Source organism: Amblyomma mixtum, chromosome 8 (assembly GCF_055824585.1).
Source record: "Amblyomma mixtum isolate Tamu chromosome 8, ASM5582458v1, whole genome shotgun sequence".
Taxonomy (NCBI): domain Eukaryota; kingdom Metazoa; phylum Arthropoda; class Arachnida; order Ixodida; family Ixodidae; genus Amblyomma; species Amblyomma mixtum.
The window spans coordinates 129430887-129455266 of NC_143019.1; the positions used below are offsets into that span (position 1 = coordinate 129430887).

Below are 24380 nucleotides of genomic sequence, written 5' to 3' on the forward strand. Positions count from 1 at the left end.
GGGGCTTGCAGTGTGGCCCATGTGGGAGCAAAATGTTCTCGTGTGCACACTGCAATCAGTTGAAGCTGCGGAGAAGCTGCTCCGGGACGTCATGCTGCCGGTCGGAGGCCGCAAGATGCTATTCCGGGGCCACCCTAAGCTCTCCGGCGAATTCTGCATGGGCGTCATCACCGTCTCCCCGGACGAGACGTCTGAGAGCGTCAAGAAAAAGCTCAGTGAGGACCCCAACGGAGTATCCGTGCTCAAACTGGGCAAAACGCAGGTTGCTGTGGTCACCTTTGCGGGGACAAGGGTGCCGCGGACCGTGCTTTATAGTTGCGAGCGTCTCCTCGTCCGCTTCTATAAGAAAACGATCCCTGCCTGCCCTCGCTGTGGCACGGTGGGGCATCGGGCCGACACCTGCCCGCGGCCGCAGCCTGGACGCTGTGAACGCTGCGGGGCTGAGGTTGCTGCTGCTCCTGACGGTGGCCCAGCTGAACATCAGTGCAGTGCTCCCCGTGCTGCCTCATCTGCGGAGGCAGCCATCCCACTGGGGCGCCTGGCTGCGCGGGCAAGCACCGCAAGTTCATCAAGCCGGGACCCCCACCCGCCCCAAAGCAGAAGCAGACGCCGGGACCCCAAAAGACCCAGACGCCCAAGGCCGGACCAAAGCAGGCTCCGGGACCCAAGCCCGAACCCAAGAAGGCCCAGTCCGTGCTGCCAAAATTTGTGAAGTCCGGGAACCCGACGAGGCCACCGGTCCTGAAAGCCGAGGATTTCACGCCTCTGGTACCGCGCCAAAATCAGGAGAGCAGTTGGAGTGGGTTAGTCTCTGGGCCCACCCCCCCCCCCTCCCTCCCCCACCGAATTCGCCCTACAGCGGCAGGTAGAGGAGCTCAAGCGCCAAAATCAAATTCTCGCCCGTAAAATTCAAGAATTAGAAGCTAAGCAGGCCGGGCAGTCCGAGCCCATGCAGAACGCTGAGCCCGAGGATAGCGATGACGGATCCTCAGTGTCATCTTGCCTAACTAGCGTCTGGCGGCAAAACGCAGACACGGTGGTCGATTCGGCCCCTGCGGACGCTGGCCGCTTCGAGGCCCTGGAGCGTAAAGCCGAGCAGCTGGAGGAGCGGGTGGCAGCGCTCCCGAACCAAATTATGATTGCGGGCCGCGAGTCCTTTCAGGGCATGTTCAGGTCCGCATTTGCTGCAATGCTTCCCGACATCGTGGCCCAGGTGACTGACTCTGTCCTTAAGGTGGTGCAGCCCTAGGTCAGCTCCCAAATAAAAAATACTCTCTCCTGCGACTCCCCGCAGCTAAAACGTAAAATAGCTCCTCGACAGGCAGCGGAAGAAAGCGGTTCCGGCCCGATAGCCGCGGCGTTGATGCAGCCCCTACCTGGGGCTCGCCGGCCCCCGAACCGAGTGGCTACCCAGCACCGTAAAATAAACACATCAATATGGCTGGCAAACCTTCTCAGAAAGCTAAAAAATTAGACCAATTCGAAATCATTCAATGGAACTGCAGGGGTTTCAGAGCCTGCAGAAAAAGGTCACATCTCCAGCTCTACCTGCAGTGCCTCGGTGACATGCCGGCGCTTCTTGCTTTGCAAGAGCCCGGCAATGATGCTAAATTCTCTGGGTATTGCTCGTTTCAGGGAGGCCCCTCGACCTGCATCCTGGTGCATAAAGCATACACCGCGATTCAGGTCGATCTTGATCTGGAGACTGAGCAGGAATACACAATGGTGAGGGTTCTCCCTCTCAGGCGCCGCGACCCGTCAATACATGTACTTAATGTATTTTTCCCCCGCATAAGCCGAGTGTTACTTTCAGCGAAATTTTCTAACGTGCTCTCAAATTGTCTGACAATGAACACCTGGTGCTCATTGGCGATTTCAACGCACCCAGTCCACACTGGGGCTATCACTTCGAGAAAGCCAGGGGACGCAAGCTGGCGGAGCTCATCTCCACCCTTCGTCTTGCGTTGCTCACGGATCCGTCTTGCCCCACACGTGTGGGCAACTCGGTCACCCGTTACACGTGTCCTGACTTATATCTGGTTAGGAACACTACAAACGCCACATGGGAGAACCTGGGTGATACCCTGGGAAGCGACCACTGCCTTCTCCGCATCACGCTTGTGGCGAAGGCAGCCCGTAAAAAATGGGGACAGGTGAAAATAACCATTTGGCAGCAATTTCAAACTCAGGACATCCCTCCCGTACTATTCTCCGGCGGCTATGCGGAGCGGGCAACACAGGTCACCAACATACAGAAACAACACACGCAAACATTTCACACCACCGACGAGATCCCCGCTGTGGACAATCACCTCCTGCATCTGTGGGAGGCGCGCCGGAGCTTAACAAAACGATGGAAGAAACACAAGACGAATCGCAAGCTTAGAGCTCGCATTGCACAACTTACGGAGAAGGCTGCGGCATATGCCGCCCAGCTCAGACACCAATTGGATAGAACGCTGCAACTCTGCAGCGCGTCAGATGAGCTCGAAGGGGTCTTGGGGTCTTTACGCAGCCTCATCGACCCTTCTCAAACGAAAGGGGAGACGCAAAAACAGCTCCGCCGGGCTCTGCACGGGTACCAAGGTACGACGGCGCAACTTGCGGACAATTTGGGCAACAGGTATCTCTGCCGCACAAATGACCCGGTTGGGCCCGAGTACACGTACTCCGGCAAGCTAAATCAGGATTTAGACGCCCCTTTTGAGTTGCATGACCTTAAGGCGGCCCTGGCTAAAATGCCTCGAGGTGAAACTGTTGGCGAACCTCTCCGACTCTGCATACCTCCATTTGCTACAATACATAAATCAGATCTGGGATGGGTGTCCACTCCCACTCGAATGGGAAACATCGCTTGTAACGTTCATCCCCAAAGCAGGTAAAGCCGTGACTACGGACAACTTGAGACCCATCTCATTGACCTCGTGTGTGGGAAAACTCATGGAGGCGATGGTTCGGGATCGCCTCTCTCCATACATGGAGGGTAAGGGCCTCTTTGCAGACACTATGTTCGGGTTTCGCCTGCACATGTCTGCAGAGGATGTCCTACTCCAACTACACAGGGACATAATACGACCCACAGCCACGCAACAAAACGACAAGGCCATTCTCGCCCTCGATCATAAGGGGGAATTTGACAATGTTAAACATGGCACCATACTCTCTAACTTGAACACCACTAACTGCGGGGCGAAGGTCTTCGTCTATGTCAGAGACTTCCTCTCTGCGCGTCAGGCACCCCTGCGGATCAACGACGAGGAATGCGGCCCGTACTCTATGGGTACACGAGGTACACCACAGGGGGCGGTGTTATCACCGCTCCTTTTCAACATCGCCATGATGCACCTGCCCGGCCGACTGGCTCAGGTGGAGGGCATAAAACAAGCACTCTACGCAGATGATATCACAATCTGGAACACCGAGGGGAGCCTTGGGGATATGGAGGACCGCCTTCAGCAGGCCGCCTCCATAGTCGATGCATATACTGCCGACTGTGGTCTCCAATGCGCTCCCGCCAAATCAGACCTTCTACACGTCAGGACAAACCACAAGGACAAGACGTCTCTACACATATCTCTGTCGGGCGGTCCCATCAGAGAAGTGGCAGAGCTCCGGATCCTGGGTCTGTTCATCAATAACAAACTTAAGCCGGACCCTCCTATAGCGAAACTCAAGAGCATAGGTGAACAGGTAGGGCGCATGATCCACCGTGTTTCCAACAAGCGGGGTGGTCTGCGGGGCAGGGACGCGCTACGGCTCACCCATGCCTTCGTGACCAGCCGGATCCTCTACGCCGTGCCGTACCTACGCACCACCAAACAACAAGGCGAGCGCATTGACGCCATCATCAGGAAGGCAACAAAGCGAGCACTGGACCTCCCGGTGGCTACCTGCAACGCCAAACTGAAGGCGTTGGGAGTGGTAAACTCCTATCAGGAGTTGCGGAAGGCCCAGCTCGTGAACCAATATACGCGGCTATCGCACACGGTTCCTGGGCGCCGCCTGCTAAACCGCTTACACATCCAACACACGTGCATACCAGAGGGAACGGAGGACACCCGGTGCTGTGGCGCCACATGATCTTGGTCGCTCCGCTCCCGCGTAACATGGACATGGCTTCACATGAAGGCAGACGACAAGCGCGGGTTCGCACGCTTGAGAGACAGTATGGATATAAAGAGGGAGTCTACTACGTGGACATCACAGGGCTGTCGCCCACATGATTCTTCACGGCTGCCGTAGTCCACCGGGGAATGAATGTCGATGGGCTATCTTTTCGGGCCCTAAATTCAACACGAGCGGAGGAAGTCGCAATAGCTCTCGCTGCCGCCGATCCAAAATCGAGACAGTTATCACAGACTCTCGCCGGGCCTGTGAACATTATCTTCCAGGCGAAATATCCCCTCTTGCCTCCCAAATTCTAAGACGCGCTCAGGCCAATCCAACTCGCACAACAGTGATCTGGGCTCCTGGCCACCAGGGTCTACGAGGCAATGAGGCCGCTGATGCGGCCGCCCGAGCGCTCACACACCGGGCTCCTCATCCTAGCTCTCCTGGCTCAGAAGCTCATAAACCGCTTTTTCTGTTCCGCGAAATCCTAATTCATTATTGCGACAGCCACCGTCTCTACCCAGTATCTGCCAAGGGGCTGAGTAAGGCGGAAGAGCGAACTCTGCGGCGCCTGCAGACAGGAACTCTTCTCTGTCCTGCCATAGCAAAACACTTCGATCCGAACACAGATGGGCGCTGCCGGCACTGTGGAGAGGTCTGCGATATCTTTCACATGGTGTGGGAATGTACTCAGAATCCTCAACAGCCCCCTTTCCCCACCCCCACCCGAGAGGCATGGCAGACTGCCCTCCTCAACTCCTCCACACTGGAGTCTCAAAGGGCTCTAGTAAAGCGGGCGCGAGACGGGGCCTCGTCCTGCGGTGTCCCGGACTAAGGATACCGACCATGTAGCAGGGTTTTTTGACCCTCAAACTCTCTTTCCATATTAAAGTTTTTCACCACCACCAACGACTCCGTTAGCGACAAGCGCGTGTACTCGTTTGTAAGGTGCGCCTCACGGAGCTCCCGGAAAGTATTCACCACCCCAAGGCCTTCAACAGTGAGCATACTAACTGGGCATACACAACCACGACACATCGAGGTCGCAGGCTCTAGCTGCTCCTGCAGAACCTCCAACTCACTGTGCACAACACCTTTTAGACGCCTACGCGGATCGGCAACAGTGTCAGCATGGACACCAGTCCGGACCTGACGCTGAGCCGCTGTATCAGCGGCGTTACCTGGAACAGAACACAACATACACTAGGCAGCGATCATTACATTACGCAAATCACTGTCCCGTATAAACCACCCCTTCACGCAAATACAATACACAAACTCATTAACTGGGTTGCATTTCGCACTGCACGCACCGCCCTCCCAGACACTCCCATCGCAGACATCGACACATGGGTGCAGTCACTCAAGCGTGACGTTCACCACAACACGCGACACATTGAAACTACAACCGAAACACCTACCCATGGCACACGCCTAGCCCACCTCTGGGAGCCTTGTCACAGCATCCTGAAACGCTGGAAAGGCAACAAACATAACAGAACGCTTAAAAAGCGGCTGGCCGCGCTGCAAACACAAATCCAACAGCACTCTGAACAGCTTTGCCGATCCAACTGGGGACAGATATGTGACGGCATCGCCGGAAACCTGTCCAGAAAACGCGCATGGCTACTCCTCCGACACATTATTGACCCCATACACCCCAAATCAGGAAGACAGCACCACGTGACACGCCTCACATATGAACACATTGACGATCCCGACAGCCTTCTAGACACACTTCAAACCATGTACACATCTCCAGGCGGCCCCATACCTCTACCCCACTACACAGGACAAGCAAATTCCACACTGGACACCGACATCATGGAGACGGAAGTCAAAGCGGCCCTCCTGATTCTCTGCGCCAACTCCGCACCTGGCGCAGACCAAATCACAAACTCCATGCTCCGTAATATGGATGACCAATCGATCACCCACATTACGAAATACTTCAAGCAGTGCTGGACGGAGGGTAACCTTCCGCAGTCCTGGCGCCGCGCGAAGGTAATATTCATACCTAAACCTAACAAATCACTTACACTTCAAAACCTTCTCCCGATTTCGCTAACCTCATGCTTCGAGAAGCTCCTCGAGCATGTTGTGTTAGCGAGACTCACAAGTCACATGGCGGACAAAAATCTTTACCCGCATTGCATGGTGGGATTTCGCCCCCATATATGCGCACAGGACGCCAGGCTGCAACTCACACACGACATTTTCGACCCGCTTCTTCCAGGTCACACCAAGGCAGTCCTAGCTTTGGATCTCTCCAAAGCTTTTGATAGCATTGAACATCACGCGATCATGACTGCTCTATCCCCATTGAATGTGGGTGTGCGCACGTATGCCTACATTCGAGTATTCCTCACTGACCGCATGGCTGAGATACACTTCGGCCCTCTGTCTTCCCCCTCCTACACGCTTCAGAGTATCGACACCCCTCAAGGGTCCGTCCTTTCCCCCTTTCTCTTTAACATTACCCTAATCCCCCTCGCCCGAAATTGGCAACTACTTCCTACCTGAAGCACACACTTTATGCCGACGATATCACCCTATGGACCACCCACGGCAGTGACGGCGACATAGAGAACACCTTACAGGAAGCAGCCTCCCTCACCGAAAATTACGCACGGACCATCGGACTGTCTTGCTCCCGAGAGAAGTCCGAACTGCTCCTGATCCGGCCTAAGAACCACCGCGGTCCCCGCTTCCCCATTGCCATTGAACTGAATGGGGACCGGGTACCTGAGGTTGGCACCCTCCGTGTATTGGGCCTGCACATCCAGAACGATGGCAAAAACAACACTACCCTCAAGAAATACCAAGCAGGTAGTATGCGCGATATCGCACCTCATCCGCAGGGTTTCTGGATCATCATAGAGACTTGAAGGAGCGCGACCTATGTCGCCTCATTCATGCCTTTGTCCTCAGCCGTGTGCTGTACACTACCCCATACTTACAATTATCCAAACATGACATAAAGGCTTTGGTTGCTTTGATTCGCAAGGCATTCAAAGTAGCACTTCATATTCCCCTCAACGCACCCACAGACAGATTACTAGGCCTCGGCCTACACAACACGATCGAGGAACTGGTGTGGGCCCACCGACAGATCCAGTACATCAGGCTCACACCAACTTCCACAGGTCGGTACATCCTGGACTCCCTCGGGATCAGAATACCAGCCAACGACCCAACCCTCCTCGCCATCCCACGACCACTTCTCCGGGAGCTTCTCATCAGGCCGCTCCCGAAAAATATGCACCCATCCCACCATGAGCAACGCCGCAGAGCCCGTGCGACGGCACTCCGTCGAGCTTACGGCTCCGAGCCGGACGCCGTATGTGTGGACGCTGCCTGCACGGGTCATGAAGCCATAGCAGCTGTGGTGGACTCCTCTTCATCCACCCTCCTCACACTAGCTCTCCCTCCAGACACGTCCTCAGAGGCTGCAGAGGAAGCCGTCATTGCACTTGCTATCACTCGCACGGAAGCCCGGTATATTTTAAATGACTCTAAAACTGCGATTCTAAATTTTGCTCGAGGCCGAGTTCATGTCCCTGCTTTTGATATACTGGACTCGCCCGATGCAGCCCCGCCCCGCCATGTGGAGCTGATATGGGTGCCTGCGCACTCCGGGAATCCCGGAAAAGAGGCTGCCAACCTTTTAGCCCGAGGTTCTTTAAACCGGGCTCAGGTGGCCTCGGATCTGGGATTCACGAAGGAGCGCATGCACTCATTCAGTGTGCTGACCGAGGCACACAGAGCCTCACGCCAGCTCTACCCCCGCCCCACCCCTCCCTAGTTAAAAAACACGACACACTCGGGCGCAGACTACAGACACATACTCTCTCCTCACCCCTTACCTTAGCACAATATCAACCCTCCTTCCCCAATCCGGCATGCGCCCTATGCTCAGAACCCTTCGCCTCTTTCCTCCACATTGTTTCCGTCTGCCCGGCGGACCCTCCCCCGCGGGACCTAGAGAACCTCAAGACCTGTGAGGACTGGGAGACCCTGCTGTGCTCGGAGGACCCGGCCGTGCAGACCATCGCCACCGGCCGTGCTGCCAGTGTTATGGACCTTAGGAACATAAACACTTGAGTGCAGCGGGGTCGTGCGGGGACCCTGGGGCGTGCCCCGAATTCCTATTGAAATAAAGTTCTTTCTCTCTCTCGCTCTCTTCCTGTTTTCGTTTCGTACCACTCCATTTCTGGAGAAAGAGGGTGTACTCTGCAATGCAAAGAAACTGAAAGGCTCCGCGTTTTTCTATCGAAAATTATTACAGTCGAAACACGCTATGTAAAAGAAAACGTTAGCGATCACTGCGACATCCGCTTTGGAGAAATGCGTAAGCATGACGTTACAATTCATGGCCTCACACCTTATGACGTCATACAAAGACGTTGACGTAACACTTTCACACTTTCCACGTGAACTGAGACTCGTGACCAGAAGTCGAGAACCTCGAACAGGAAGTCGTTCACCTATCGATCACTTATCCATACCTTATAAATAACTTATCGATACCACAATTAATTATCTGAAGTTCTATGAACTCTACATCTGAGTTTTCAAACTTCGCGCCACGCTTCGTTTCCAAATTCGGCGCCACGCGTTGGTTCCGCCCGCACTTCCGGTCACGTGGTGCCCACTTCCAGCGTTTTCAATTTTGGCGCCACTTTTGCTCCGGCCCCGCCTACTTTTTGAACACTTTTTGCTGTAATTATTTAATTAACGGACCTCAACCCTCCGATTCCCTGTAGGAGATTTTTTGATGCTCTATCCGATGGCTGGCTCGCTCGCTAGCTTTCGCAATAAAATTTGCTGTGCTTTAGCTGTGGTTAAACCTGGAGGATTCCGAAAGCGACATCTGCGAGTAGCCATATTGCCGCGGGTCTTTGTAGCGTTCGTTTGTAGTATTTGTTTGTTCATGCTTCAAGGCTGCCGACGCGCCGCATTATCGCTTCTGACGCAAGACGCGCCTAGATTTATCTCGATTGATCGCATGCGGACGGAGCCGGTTCCAGTTTGTTCCAGAATGTTCTAGTAACTTCCTAAGCTGTATCTCGAATGCTCGCTATCAGCTTTAAAAAGAGCACGGCCGACAGCGGCGGGCATTCTGTTCGACGACCGCAGAGCACGCTTGTTGCTACGCCGACGCCGAGTGATTCCGTTCTTTGTGGGCGCAAGTCAGCCCGAATAAACAGTTTCGTTTCGAAGACATCCTCGCTGTGTTCCTGTTCGCCGGACTGCAGTCACCACTACGTGACATCTGGTGGAGGTGCTAACGAATGTCCCTGTCGCCCTCACCCCCTGGGAGCCGTCAGAGCAGCCCGAGCCGTCTCGAAGAAGATCACGCGAAAGCCGCAGAAGCCCTCCCCCCCGAAGGCGAAGGGCGAAGCAGCCGTCGTCTCCACAGGTGTCCACTAGAATCCGGACTGCTACCGGACTGCACGCGAGCGAAAACAGACCCATCAGTTTTGACTTCAGCCTTGGCCACGACACCAACCCCTGTTATTTTACACCAGCCCCGACTGCCGCCCACGTTCCACGCTTCACCGGGCGAGGATCCCGAGGAATGGCTGGAACAGTTTGAGCGTGTCGCCGTGTTCAACTGTTGGGACGACCAGACGAAAATGAGCCATGTCTTCTTCCCCTTGGAAGAAGCAGCGAGAATATGGTTCGAGAACAACGAAGATTCTCTACCGACGTGGGGATTATTTAAACGGGAGTTCCTGAGGGCCTTCACGAGTATCATCAGGAAGGAAAGAGCTCAGCTGCTTCTACAGTCACGCATCCAAAACCCGAACGAGTCAGTGACCGTATATGTAGAAGATATGAGGCGCCTTTTTCTACGAGTCTGTCCTGACATGACGGAGGAGAAGAAGGTGGACCTTTTGATGTGTGGTGCTAAAGAAGCACTTTTCGGCGGTCTGACCCTCAACCCACCGAAGACGGTCGCGGAATTCACCAGAAGCAGCCGCCATAGAGAGAACCTTGGAAGCACGAGCGCGGCATCTTCCTCGACAGCCCCAAGTGACCTCCACTGCCCTCTCGGATGGCACAACATTCGGAGGCAACCTGCGGGATGTTATCCGAGAAATTGTACGGGAAGAGCTGCGCCACCTGCTGCCATCTTCCAACCAGCCTCAAGTAGCGACCCTTGAGGAAATTGTACGCGAAGAAGTGCAGCATGCGCTTGGCACTCCGTCATATTCGCCTCCAGCCGAAGCTCCAGCCTTAACCTACGCTGCTGCACTACGCAGTTCCCAGCCCCAACGCGAGAGCCGCATTCCGCCTCTTCGACGTGAACCAGCTGTTCCCGAACGCCGTCCCCCTGCCCCCGCCCGCCCAGCGTACGACCGACGCCCAAGCCCCAGGAAGTGCGACGCCTGGAGGACTTCCAACAACCGCCCGCTCTGCTTCCATTGCGGCGAAGCCGGTCATGTACTTTGCCACTGCCCGTACAGACGCATCGGCCTGCATGGTTTCTCCATCGACGCCCCACGTGAAATCGACGACTACCTGCACAGAGGGGAGTACGTGTCGTCAAGCCGTCTTTCCCGCAAGCCGTCGCCGTCCACCGCACGTTTTGCATCACCGGGCCGCAGCTACGCCACGGCTCGCCGAGGAAGGTCCCCTAGCTCCCGTAGGGGAAACTAAACAAAGCAACCTGTGAAGGTCAGGTTGCTTGCCGAGGAAACGACGAAGATCCTCCAGCGACCACGCCGTATGAAGACGCCGCACCTACTACACGACGACGCATACAACAACCTCGACCACGATGCAAACCGCCTTCAAAACTACGCCGCCATCAAGAAAAGCTCCGACCACACGCCCAACCCACGATTCACATACCCGACGAAGCCGTAACCCGACGCCGAGAACGACGTGCAACTCCAGAGCCAGGACATCCGATTTAGAAGTCGTTACCGACGGCCAGAAAGTCACCGCTCTAGTCGACACAGGAGCCGATTATTCGGTGATGAGCGGACCATTCGCTGCGCAGCTGAGGAAAGTAACGACCGCTTGGGACGGCCCACAAATTCGCACCGCAGGGGGCCACCTCATCACGCCATCAGGATGATGCACAGCGCGAGTGACTCTCAAGGGACCTACCTATCCCGCGACCTTCGTAGTGCTGCGGCAATATTCCCGCGAGCATCAAGCGATCATCGACCTGCGATCCAAGATGATCACACTTTCCACGGACGAGGCCATCCCGTCGACGAGATCTCCGGAACATCACGTTGCGCTCAGTGTCCTGGAGGAACAAGTGAGTGTCCCACCGCGCTCAAGCGTCATCATCACCGTAGGCGCCACGGAAGCGAGTGACAATGAAGCCATTATCGAGGGGAACATGAAGTTGCTTCTCGACCGAGGAATCGGCATCGCAAGAGGCATCGCACATTTCCGCAAAGGCCAAGCCGAAGTACTGCTGACTAACTTCAGCGAAGAATACCGGCACGTTAACAGAGGAACGACGATTGCGTTCCTCAACGAAGTATCCGATGTACGAGACTTCTTCGCGCTCTCCGACCCATCCATAGAAGATTCGCCTGACCAAGAGAACTCGCCCACTTTCGACGTAAACCCAGCCCTGCCCCGGACCAGACAAGACCAGACCCGCAATCTCCTTCGAAGCTACAGCGAGTGCTTCTCGTCATCTCCGAAGGTCCGAGAAACGCCGATTGCCAAACATCGCATTATACCGACCAGCACGCCCGACCTCTCCGCCAGAGCCCCTACCGAGTGTCGCTGCGAGAACGACAAGCCATCCGGGACCAAGTGGAAGAAATGCTGCGCGAAGACGTTATTCAGCCTTCAAAGAGCCCCTGGGCGGCACCGGTTGTTCTAGTGAGAAGGAAAGACGGTGCACTTCGATTCTGCGTTGATTACCGCCGCTTGAACAACATCACAAAGAAGGACGTCTACCCCCTCCCCCGCATCGACGACACACTGGATCGGCTCTGCAACGCTAAGTATTTCTCATCGATGGACCTCAAGAGCGGCTACTGGCAAATGGAGGTCGACGAGAGAGATCGCGAGAAGACCGCATTCATCACTCCAGATGGCCTCTTCGAGTTCAAGGTGATGCCGTTTGGTATCTGTTCCGCACCAGCGACATTTCAGCGAGTAATGGATACAGTGGTGGCAGGCCTGAAGTGGCATATTTCTCTGGTATATTTAGATGACGTTGTTGTTTTCGCCTCGAACTTTGAGGAGCACCTGAAAAGGCTTCGAACAGTACTAGACGAAATCAAATCGTCCGGGCTAACCTTGAAAGCAGAGAAGTGCCACTTTGCCTATGAAGAGCTGCTGTTTCTAGGCCACATTGTTAGCAAGGAGGGAGTACGCCCAGACCCGCAGAAAACATCTGCTATCGCAATGTTTCCGCCGCCAGCCGATAAGAAAGCTGGGCGCAGATTCCTCGGACTCTGCGCGTACTACCGACGATTTGTGAAGAACTTTTCCCGCATCGCCGAGCCACTCACCCACCTGACAAAGGCAGACGTGCGATTTATATGGGAAGCGCCGCAAGTGGAAGCCTTCAACGAACTTAAGCATCGTTTACAGTCCCCACCAATCCTCGCGCACTTCGATGAAAACGTCGAGACTGAAATTCATACCGACGCAAGTAGTGTGGGCCAAGGCGCTGTCCTCGTTCAGAAAATTGACAAAGTGGAGAAGGTCATCGCGTACGCTAGCCGTTCCCTGTCTAAAGCCGAAGCTAATTATTCGACAACTGAGAAGGAGTGCCTTGCCATCATCTGGGCTACGTCGAAATTCCGCCCCTACCTGTACGGACGACCGTTCAAGGTGGTCAGCGATCACCACGCACTGTGCTGGCTCGCCAGTTTGAAGGAGCCCTCCGGCCGCCGCACTCGATGGAGCCTGCGGCTCCAGGAGTTTGATGTAACCGTCGTTTACAAATCCGGACGCAAGCACTCTGACGCCGACTGCCTGTCACGAGCCCCTGTAGATGCACCGCCGCCGGTCGACGATGATGACGCCTTCCTGGGACCCATCAGCTCCAGCTCTCTTTTACAACAGCAACGCTCGGACCCCGACATAAAAGGCCTGATCGAATACTTGGAAGGCAAGGTTTCTTCACCCCCGCCTCTTTCAAGCGAGGATTGTCTTTTTCTGTTTACAGAACGATGTCCTCGTGAAGAAACACTTTGCAGCGAACAAGACAGCCTACCTCCTTGTTGTACCTATCAGCCTGCGCGGAGTTCTTCAGGCCTCACACGACGAGCCGACAGCTGGACATCTCGGGTTTTCTCGCACTCTCCGCCGCATTCAGGACAAGTATTACTGGCCCCGACTGTCTGCCGATGTCGCACATTGTGAAAACCTGCCGAGATTGTCAGCGACGAAAGACCCCTCCAACCCGACCAGCAGGATTTCTGAACCCCATTGAACCCCCCTCAAGGCCCTTTCAGCAAATCGGCATGGACTTGCTTGGCCCTTTCCCGAAATCAACATCTGGAAATAAGTGGATCATCATAGCGACCGACTACCTGACCCGGTACGCCGAGGCAAAAGCTCTACCGAACGGAACAGCAGCAGAAGTCGCGAAATTTTTCGTGGAGAACATTCTTCTGCGACACGACGACCCCGATGTGCTCATCACTGACAGAGGAACAGCATTCACGGCGGAACTGACGCAAGCCATTCTCCATTACAGCCAAACCAGCCACCGGAGAACAACTGCATACCACCCGCAGACCAACGGACTGACCGAGCGCCTTAACAAAACCATCGCCAAAATGCTCGCCATGTATGTCGACGCCAAACACAAGACCTGGGACGTCATCTTGCCTTACGTAGTCTTCGCCTATAACACCGCAGTGCAGGAGACCACCCAGATGACTCCTTTTAGGCTCGCCATGGCAAGGAGGCCACGACCACGCTGGACGCCATGCTGCCGAACGTTACCGAGGAAGATAACGTCGACGTCGCCGCCTACCTTCAACGCGCAGAAGAAACCCGAAGACTTGCCCGATTAAGGATCAGACCAGCAGCGGACCGATGCCAGACGCTACAACCTACGAAGACGCAACGCGGAATTCAAGCCAGGAGACCGAGTGTGGGTTTGGACGCCCATCCGCCGCCGAGGATTGAGTGAAAAGGTTTCGCGCCGCTATTTCGGCCCGTACAAGGTTCTTCGTCGGCTAGGTGAATTGCACTATGAAGTCGTTCCTGACCAAATGACTGCATCCCAGCGACGCCGCGTACGACCAGAAGTAGTCCATGTCGTACGCCTAAAGCCCTATCATGCACACTAGAGGACGCCGTGTTTCCACATTCGGTGTTTATTTTCGCAGAATCCGTTTTTTATTGTTTATAGCCGCATTGCGTTCTAAAGCATCGAGTCGATGCTTCTTTGAGAGGGGAGTAACGCCGCGGGTCTTTGTAGCGTTCGTTTGTAGTATTTGTTTGTTCATGCTTCAAGGCTGCCGACGCGCCGCTTTATCGCTTCTGACGCAAGACGCGCCTAGATTTATCTCGATTGATCGCATGCGGACGGAGCCGGTTCTAGTTTGTTCCAGAAGGTTCTAATAACTTTCTAAGCTTTATCTCGAATGCTCGATATCAGCTTTAAAAATAGCATGGCCGACAGCGGCAGGCATTCTGTTCGACGACCGCCGAGCACGCTTGTTGCTACTCCGCCCCCAAGTGATTCCGTTCTTTGCGGGCGCAAGTCAGCCCGAACCTTCGCCGGACTGCAGTCACCACTTCGCGACAATATATTGTTGCGTGAGCTACATTGCCCACAGTGTCGCCGTATCGCGTGCTCTTGCACCACCATACTGCGCATGCGCGAAGAGCAAGTGCGCCACTACGCACAGCTGGCGTGCCTCGCCGCCTGCACTCACGTTCCCTTCCTTAAAATGACCGCATTGTAAAACGTTGACAACGCCAATGAACACTGACGGCCTATGGCTTCAGCGCCGCGTTTCTGGCACAACCTTGTCAATGCCTGCAGCCCACATCTCTCTCTCCTCACCCCACGTACCTACAAGCACGATTGAGGCGTCCACTGACCCAGGTAGCCATTATGCGCACTTCCTTTCATTAAAATGATCGGAGATTAAAACGCTGTCAAGGCAAACGCCAAAGAAAACAACGAACGCCGATGGCCTGTGGCTGCAGCGCCGCGTTTCTGGCACAACGTTGCCAATGCCAACGCATGCAGCGCACACCTGTCACTACCGCCACTTAGCACTGTTGAGGTGTACTTACATAGTTGCAAGAAAGCAGTTACGCGCGTTCCGTCTGATTCAAGTGTCCACCGAGATGCGGACACCTCGCCCTCACCTCATGCTACGTATAGCCTGGAATATCAGAGCTAAGCCACTGCCCCATTTTGTTTTACACGATAGCGTATACAGATCGAACGGTCGAAAAGCAGTCGGCGTCGTAGTAGCAGTGCTTGTAGTTGTCGGCACCGCGCGTCCGAAAAAATCGTATTACGCCAACCGTTTGCCGCAGAATGTTCTGGATGGTGCCAAACGATTCAGCTTTTATTGCGAAAGCAATACTGCTCGCAGTTTGAGCCCTTGAGTGTCGTCTCGGAGGTGTAACCACGTTTGACCTTTAGCATGACCTCCGTTGTGACGTCACGCCAGACGGAGAGAGACAGAGCCCCAACTCGTCTCGTCGCGATCGTCCCAGCGTAACCACTGTGCGCCGAGCAGCAGCTGCGCGCCCAACTCGGCTCGTCGCTGCTGTCCCAGCGGATCCACGCCGCGCCGCGCAGCAGCTTCGCGCAGCTGCAGCGAATCAAAAAAAAAAAGAACGGAAAGAAACCACAAATACAAATAACGAAAAATTAAAGAAGACTATAAATCAAACTAAGAAATAAAAATAAATAAATAGAAAACAAAAAATTTAAAAAAAAAAACGGGAAATAAAAATAAAAGAAATTAAAAATAAAAACTATGAAAGAAAAGTTGAGCATGGTGGCAACTGCCACCACCCCGTTTCAAAGGGGGCGCTCCTATCTATCCATCCATCCATCCATCCAGCGGTTATCCGCAACCTCGGCCGCCGGCTTTGACCGCGTAGCTCGCAGCTTCTAGACCGTTAGCGTCAGCCGCTCGTTTTGGCGACCGAGGCATGCATAAATCTCCCAGCAAGTGGGGGGCCCTCGTGTGGTGAGTATAACGCCATGTGAAACAATGGGCAAAACTTTGATAAGCATAAGCTTTACTAAGAGCACTACTAAGACACACCACCAGCCAAACCAGGCGCAGCCAGGTCTGTTTCTTGCGCAACACACCGGGCTTAACCAAGCTAAGCCTCTGCCAAATTTTTTGTGCAGCATATTGGTATTAACTTAGAGCGAAGCTTGTGCCAGAAATTCGAACCGGCGATCTATAATCGGGCGTGGCGGGTGACCACCAAAATATATGAGCCAGTTGCTGCGTCATTTCCTTTCCTCAAATCGAACTCTCATTTCCTTCATTACGCCACCTCTTCCTCTCTTTGTTGTTTCATTCCCATCCCTCCTCCTTTTCCTTACGGTGCGGTCCGGGTGTCGACGGAGATGTGAGAGCGAGATAGAGAGAAAACTTTATTTACACAGGAATTCGGGGCACGCCCCAGGGTCCTCGCACGACCCCACTGCACTCAAGTGTTTATGTTCCGAAGGTCCATAACACTGGCAGCACGGCCGGTGGCGATGGTCTGCACGGCCGGGTCCTCCGAGCGCAGCAGGGTCTCCCAGTACTCCCAGGTCTTGAGGTTCTCTAGGTACCGCGTGGAGGGTCCGCCGGGCAGAGGGAAATGATGTGGAGGGAAGAGGCGAAGGGTTCTGGGCATAGAGTGCATGCCGGAGTGGAGAAGGAGGGATGATAAGGGGCTAGGTTAAGGGGAGAAGGGAGTGTGTGTGTCTGTAGTATGCGCCAGAGTGTTGCGTGTTTGTTATCTAGGGAGGGGTGGGGCGGGAGGTAGAGCTGGCGTAAGGCTCTGTGCGCCTGGGTCAGCTCGCTGAATGAGTGCATGCGCTCCTTCGTGAATCCCCGATCAGAGGCCACCTCAGCCCGGTTTAAAGAACCTCGGGCTAAAAGGTTGGCGGCCTCGTTTCCGGGATTCCCGTAGTGCGCGGGCACCCATATCAGCTCCACTTGGCGGGGCGGGGAGGGCATCGGGCGGGCAATTCCAGTATGCCAAAAGCAGGGATATGGTCTCGGCCTCGAGCAAAATTTAGAATCGCAGTTTTAGAATCACTTAAAATGTACCGGGCTTCCGTGCGGGTTATAGCAAGGGAAATGGCATCTTCCTCTGCAGCCTCTGGGGACGTGTCTGGAGGGAGAGGTAGTGTGAGGAGGGCGGATAAAGAGGAGTCCACCACAGCTGCTGTCGCTTCATCACCCGTGCAGGCAGCGTCCACACATACGGCGTCCGGCTGGGGGCCGTACGCTCGATGGAGTGCCTTCGCACGGGCTCTGCGGCGCTGCTCATGGTGGGACGGGTGCATATTCCTCGGGAGCGGCCTGATGAGGAGCCCTCGGTGAAGGGATCGTGGGACGGCGAGGAGGGTTGGGTCGTTGGCCGGTATTTTGATTCCGAGGGTGTCCAGGATATACCGACCTGTGGAGGTTTGTGTGAGCCTGATGTATTGGGCCTGTCGGTAGGCCTCCACCAGTTCCCCGATCGTATTGTGGAGGCCCAGGCCTAGTAATCTGTCTGTGGGTGTGTTGAGGGGAAGGTGAAGTGCTACCTTGAAGGCCTTGCGAATCAAAACATCCAAAGCGTTTATGTCATGTTTGGATAGGTGTAAGTATGGGGTAGTGTACAGCACACGGCTGAGGACAAAGGCATGAATGAGGCGACATAGGGCGCGCTCCTTCAAGCCTCTATGATGATCCAGAAACCCTGCGGATGAGGTACGATATCGCGCATACTACCTGCTTGGCATTTCTTGAGGGTAGTGGTGTTTTTGCCATCGTTCTGGATGTGCAGGCCCAATACACGGAGGGTGCCAACCTCAGGTACCCGGTCCCCATTCAGTTCAATGGCAATGGGGAAGCGGGGACCGCGGTGGTTTTTAGGCCGGATGAGGAGCAGTTCGGACTTCTCTCGGGAGCAAGACAGTCCGATGGTCCGTGCGTAATTTTCGGTGAGGGAGGCTGCTTCCTGTAAGGTGTTCTCTATGTCGCCGTCACTGCCGTGGGTGGTCCATAGGGTGATATCGTCGGCATAAAGTGTGTGCTTCAGGTAGGAAGTAGTTGCCAATTTCGGGCGAGGGGGATTAGGGTAATGTTAAAGAGAAAGGGGGAAAGGACGGACCCTTGAGGGGTGTCGATACTCTGAAGCGTGTAGGAGGGGGAAGACAGAGGGCCGAAGTGTATCTCAGCCATGCGGTCAGTGAGGAATACTCGAATGTAGGCATACGTGCGCACACCCACATTCAATGGGGATAGAGCAGTCATGATCGCGTGATGTTCAATGCTATCAAAAGCTTTGGAGAGATCCAAAGCTAGGACTGCCTTGGTGTGACCTGGAAGAAGCGGGTCGAAAATGTCGTGTGTGAGTTGCAGCCTGGCGTCCTGTGCGCTTATATGGGGGCGAAATCCCACCATGCAATGCGGGTAAAGATTTTTGTCCGCCATGTGACTTGTGAGTCTCGCTAACACAACATGCTCGAGGAGCTTCTCGAGGCATGAGGTTAGCGAAATCGGGCGAAGGTTTTGAAGTGTAAGTGGTTTGTTGGGTTTAGGTATGAATATTACCTTCACGTGGCGCCAGGACTGCGGAAGGTTACCCTCCGTCCAGCACTGGTTGAAGTATTTCGTAATGTGGGTGATCGATTGGTCATCCATATTACGGAGCATGGAGTTTGTGATTTGGTCTGCACCAGGTGCGGAGTTGGCGCAGAGAGTCAGGAGGGCCGCTCTGACTTCCGTCTCCGTGATGTTGGTGTCGAGTGTTTGATTTGCTTGTCCTGTGTAGTGGGGTAGAGGTATGGGGCCGCCTGGAGATGTGTACATGGTTTGAAGTGAGTCTAGAACGGTGTCGGGATCGTCAATGTGTTCATGTGTGAGGCGTGTCACGTGGTGCTGTGTTGCTGATTTCGTGCGCGTGGGGTCAATGAGGTGTCGGAGGAGTTGTCATGCGCGTTTGCTGGACAGGTTTCCGGCGATGCCGTCACATATCTGTCCCCAGTTGGATCGGCAGAGCTCCTCAGAGTGCTGTTGGGTTTGTGTCTGCAGCGCGGCCAGCCGCTTCTTAAGCGTTCTGTTGTGTTTGTTGCCTTTCCAGCGTTCTAGGATGCTGTGATAAGCCTCCCAGAGGTGGGCTAGGCGTGTGTCAAGGGTAGGTGTTTCGGTTTTAGTTTCAATGTCTCGCGTGTTGTGGTGAACGTCATGCTTGAGTGACTGCACCCATTCGTCGATGTCTGCGGTGGGAGTGTCTGGGAGGGCAGTGCGTAAAGCGCGAAAGGCATCCCAGTTAATTAGTCTGTGTGTTGTATTTGTGTGACGGGGTGGTTTTTACGGGACAGTGATTTGTATAATGTAATGATCACTGCCCAGTGTATGTTGTGTTCTGTTCCAGGTAACGCCGCGGATACAGCGGCTCAGCGTCAGGTTCGGACTGGTGTCCATGCTGACACTGTTGCCGATCCTCGTAGGCGTCTGAAACGTGTTGCGCACAGTGAGTTGTAGGTTCTGCAAGAGCAGCCAGAGCCTGCGACCTCGATGTGTCGTGGTTGTGTATCCCCAGTCAGTATGCTGACTGTTGACGTCCCCACCGATGAGTAGGGGATGTTTCCCTGCTAGATGGTGTAGCTTTCGCAGAAGTGATTCTAGCGGGGCCATCGGCAGGGACGGGGGGTGGTATATGTTTGCTATAAATATAGAAGGAAGTGAATGTGTGTTATGTATAAGTTCTGTGATCACGCAGGGCGTCTCAGACGTGATGTGATGAGTTTTGTAGGTGAGGCTGCGGTGGATGAGTGTGGACGCCCTGGGTGTGTTAGTGATATCCGAGTGTGTAGATGTGTAGCAGGGGAGGGTTGCCCGGTGTTCAGTCTCCTGTTGAAGTAGTATGTGGGGCGTGGGTGTGATGGTGGGAAGGAGAAGTTGCAGAGGCGCGCGCTTTGCCCGGAAGCCGCGGCAGTTCCAAGTTAAAATGGGTAGATAATTAGTGTTAACCCCGCCATATTGGATGGTGTGGGGATTGAGGATGGAAGTAAGACGGGTGTCGGTTGGTATGTGTGGCTCAGGATAGGTGGTTTGTGCTTGCGGAGGAAGGATGGGGGGAGTGTAGGGGTTTGAAGTTGGGTGAAGCGATGGTTAAGATTGTGTTCCAAGAGCTCCATCATCATGGTAAGCATAGCGTCCATGCGCTGCTCAAGTTCTTCTGTGAGGGTGGCGGCAAGGTGATTGAATCTGGCCTCGAGGCGTGCGTGTAGCTCTTTTAATTTGTGGTCAAATTTGGCTTCGAGTGCTGCTAATTTAGCGGCTATTTCTAAGGGCACGGGCTCAGCGACTCAGGCTATGGGGGACGCCATAGTGAAGGGCTCCGGAAATTTCGAACATATGGGGCTCTTTAACGTGCACTGACGTCACACAGTACACGGGCCTCTAGAATTTCGCCTCCATCGATATTCGGCTGCATGTTTTAAGTAGGGGTGAATAGTGAGATGATTTCTGACGTATTATGGAACCTTGTGGGAGTTAATTGGAGGTAGACTGATCGCTGTGAGATGGATCGAAGCTAGAATGTGGCGTCCAGTGGGAGTGGAAGACAGTATGTCTGTCTACGCTATGCCTTCTGTGCTTCTGTCCGCTCACTGAGTGTGTTTTGCGCTCCCATGCGTAAGAGATGAAAGAGGGGGGGAGGGGGGCGGTGCGTTTGGGCAGACTTCAGGCCGCCTTGTAGGCGGGTCTGATTAGTGCATCTACCTTTTCCGTCTCCGTCTTGGTAAGGTAGAGGTAGGACAGGGAGTATAGCATCCGGATTATCACGAATGCCTGCACAAGTCTCAGGAGGTAATGATCGGGCAGGCTGCGGTGAGAACGAACCTCATTATAGACTGGAGTCTCCAAGCTCACTCCAATCTTTAATGAGATCTGTTCTTTTATTAACATCTGCTTGGGCAATCTGCTAAAGCAAGTGCTTTTTTGAACGGTTCCTGTGACTGCAAAATCACTATTCGTATGTTTTTCCTCCACTGCCTTCCCTTGCTTTATCATTTTTTGAGCGCATGATTTTGTTTCACTTGGCCTGCGTAGCTTTTAATTGTATTGAGAAAAATATCGTTCTCTACGTGTTTCACAATAGCAGCCCTAATTTCACCGGGAAACTGCACCGAAATTCACAGCACGCATGCCATTTATGCACTGCATGCAACTAGCTCGTGCTCTGCTCCTGGAAAGTTTAAAATTGTCTCTTGGGTTATTTCAGCAACCTTCTGTTTCACTACATCGAGTCGTGTGTGTTGTGGTTTTAAACTAATAAATTATGGCTTTGGCTAAAAATGTGCGCTATTCTTTTCCATTTATGTGGGCTAAACACAGTCGCAACAATTCTGGCACAATCAACTGCTCGCAAACTCAGGCGGTCAAGAAAGGCACAAAAGGAGTTTTAACTGTTCTTGTAACAGTACCTCTGGAAAAATGACACTTAGTTGGAACTGCTGGTGCGTTGAACACATTAAAACTCTCTCCGGGATTAAGTTCAAAAATGGGACTATAGTGTTCAGGCAACCTGCCTTTACATCTTCGAAAAACGTAGCGCGAAAAACAAGACACAGGTAAGGTGAAGACAGGACACGAGCGCTTTCTCACGACTGAATTTTTTATTAGGAAGGATATCAGAACATATACCATAGATATGGAAGCGAAAAAGAAAGAAGGAAAAACAAAATAACAACTCAAAAAAACAAGACGAGGAGATAAAAGGCCGGCGATGGGAGCAGGTACATAGCATAGCAACATAAAACATGTGCACTGTTACTTGACAACCGATTGGAGGTACACAATCTCACTTTTTGTTAAGGCGATGGATGCGTCACTAATACACTTTTCCCCCCCTTTCGCGATATAGAACGCTTCAATAATTTCCCTTGTACGTTGATGATATGCTCTGTCAAGTACTACAGTCTTATCGAAAAGGGGGCGACATTTACAATCCCTGCAATGCTTCGGTAAATTTTCAAGAGCTGTCGGCGTTAAAGAATTTCTGTGTTCGAACAGCCGGACATTTAGACAGCGCCCGGTCTGCCCTACATAGTATTTTTCACACGAAAGAGGAATCTTGTAAATCACCTCTTTTCTACATGGCACAAACCTAGATTTGTGATTAACATGGCAACGATGATCACTTTTTAATCCCTCTGCTTTCGCTCTGACCACCGAACACAATCCAGATAACTTCACGGGAGCTGAGATTACTGTGCCCACCTCGTATCGATTGGCAACATTTCGTAACCCATGTGAAAAACGATGTACATAGGGCAAAACGACAGGTTTCTTTTTCGCGTCGAATAACATAGCCCTCTTGGCATCCCTGCCCTTGAGCCACAACAGGAGTTTTTCACAACTAGCGCTAATCAACGAAAGCGGATAACCGGACTTAGTCAATCTATTAACTTGTTCATGAAACCTTGTGGCTATTTTATCATGGCAAGACTTAAGTAAAGCAGAGCGTAAGCATCAGGAGACAACTGCATTTTTTACTACTTTAGAATGCCCGGAGTGAAAATGGAGTAAAGGTTTAGAAGACCTAGTGTGGTAGCCCCACCAAAGATGCTTATTGCCAAAATGAAGAGATAAGTCAAAAACCCTCTCTCTACCTTGGACTCTCTGAAAAAATGACACGTAGTTGGGCTTGTTGGTACGTTGAACACATTAAAACTCTCTCTCTCTCTCTAGGATTAGGTAGGAAAACTGGACTATACTCCTTCAGGCAACCTTACTTTAGATGTTCCGCTCCTCTTATCTTCTCAGCTGTGCAGTGAAGCACTCGGGAAAAAAATGCCTTGAGACGCTCACAGCTACCCCTTTTTAAAAGGGAGTGGGCTGGAGGGAAGCTTACTCTTGTTTTTACTCCCTTTCGTTTAGAGCGTATCACCACCGCCAGGCTCACACTGAGTGTGTGCATAAGCTCGGCGACAATACGACGATGGCCTTCTCGCAGCGGTGGTCGTCGATATGGTAACGCGCTTCCGGCTTTCTTTAAATATCTTGGAGTTCTGTACGTGAATGAATAAAACATGACAGCAAGGACTTTCAAGTGACCTTTATAAGTATACATGCTCAATCTACCAGAAGGCGCATCTGGACTCCGGATGCATAGCAACGCCAGCGGGGCACTCAAAGGCTTCGGAAAAGGCCTCGATGTTCTTGAGAGGCACATTGCAGCGGTCCGCCCAGGAGGCGTATATCTCGGACTGAAGGGCATTCCCCTCGCTGCACCACTTCACGCACGAGGCGACGAAGAACAGCTGGTCGGCGTTGTACTTGAGGTCACCAAGCGTCATGCGGTCGCCGTGGCCCAAGAATGCCTGGTGGGCGGACACCAATCCAGAGAAGTCAGCCATGTTCTCGGACATGGCCGCGTCCTGCGGTAGAGTGGTACTGATCAACTCCCAATTCGCGTCGAGGCAAGTTTGGTTTGAACCTGAAACGCATCTGGAACACTTTCATTGTTTCCCAGAATAGATTTTAAGACCGAGGAGGTCTGCGAAGGCCCTGCATATCATAGCAAACGTTGCTATTTCTAGCATACACGTATTCTCTTTAATGACGGTAAAACACAGCTGTCGCCGAACACTTGATTGCGAAAGCACTGCTTCACTAGGTCAAACGAGCCCACCGGTTTGTGTGAAGCTTTACCTTGACGGTGACCTTAGGCAAACAATAAATAAGCAAAAGTAACTAAAATAAATGTTGCTACGACTGACATTCCAACCTGGGGCGGTGCGAACAGATCAGCTTTGTTGTCCACTGCACGAGAGCTCAAGGCTGTCGCCGCAGCGAATGACGCCTCGTGTTAGACTGCAACACACTCTCGCCTTGTGGTTTCCACATATCGCCTTGTTCAACAACTAATACTACTGTCTAACTATCTGATCTTGTCTCAAAGAAGATGGCGGACTGATGGGCGCGAGACTGTGCGGTGGAGCCCGCCTGACACTGACCGTTCAGTGACGTCCCCGATCCTGGCTTGCAAATAAGCCCGTTCCCGTCCCCGCATCTTCGTATCAATATATAGAAGTGTTTCAAGCAAAATTTAAGCACGATTTGAAA

At 53.2% G+C, this 24380-nt stretch overlaps 1 protein-coding gene across 1 annotated transcript; it reads right to left on the bottom strand.

The window, feature by feature from the left end:
- Positions 1-23392: 23392 nt before the first annotated feature.
- LOC149334405 (endothelin-converting enzyme homolog) lies at positions 23393-23683 on the bottom strand. The gene has a single exon (XM_089557917.1). It carries the CDS (start codon positions 23681-23683, stop codon positions 23393-23395), a length of 291 nt encoding a protein of 96 aa, XP_089414043.1.
- Between the last annotated feature and the right edge of the window lie 697 nt (positions 23684-24380).

Excerpts from the sequence above, each read along its gene's own strand:
- LOC149334405 (XM_089557917.1), bottom strand. The coding sequence starts at position 23,683 with ATGTCCGAGAACATGGCTGACTTCTCTGGATTGGTGTCCGCCCACCAG.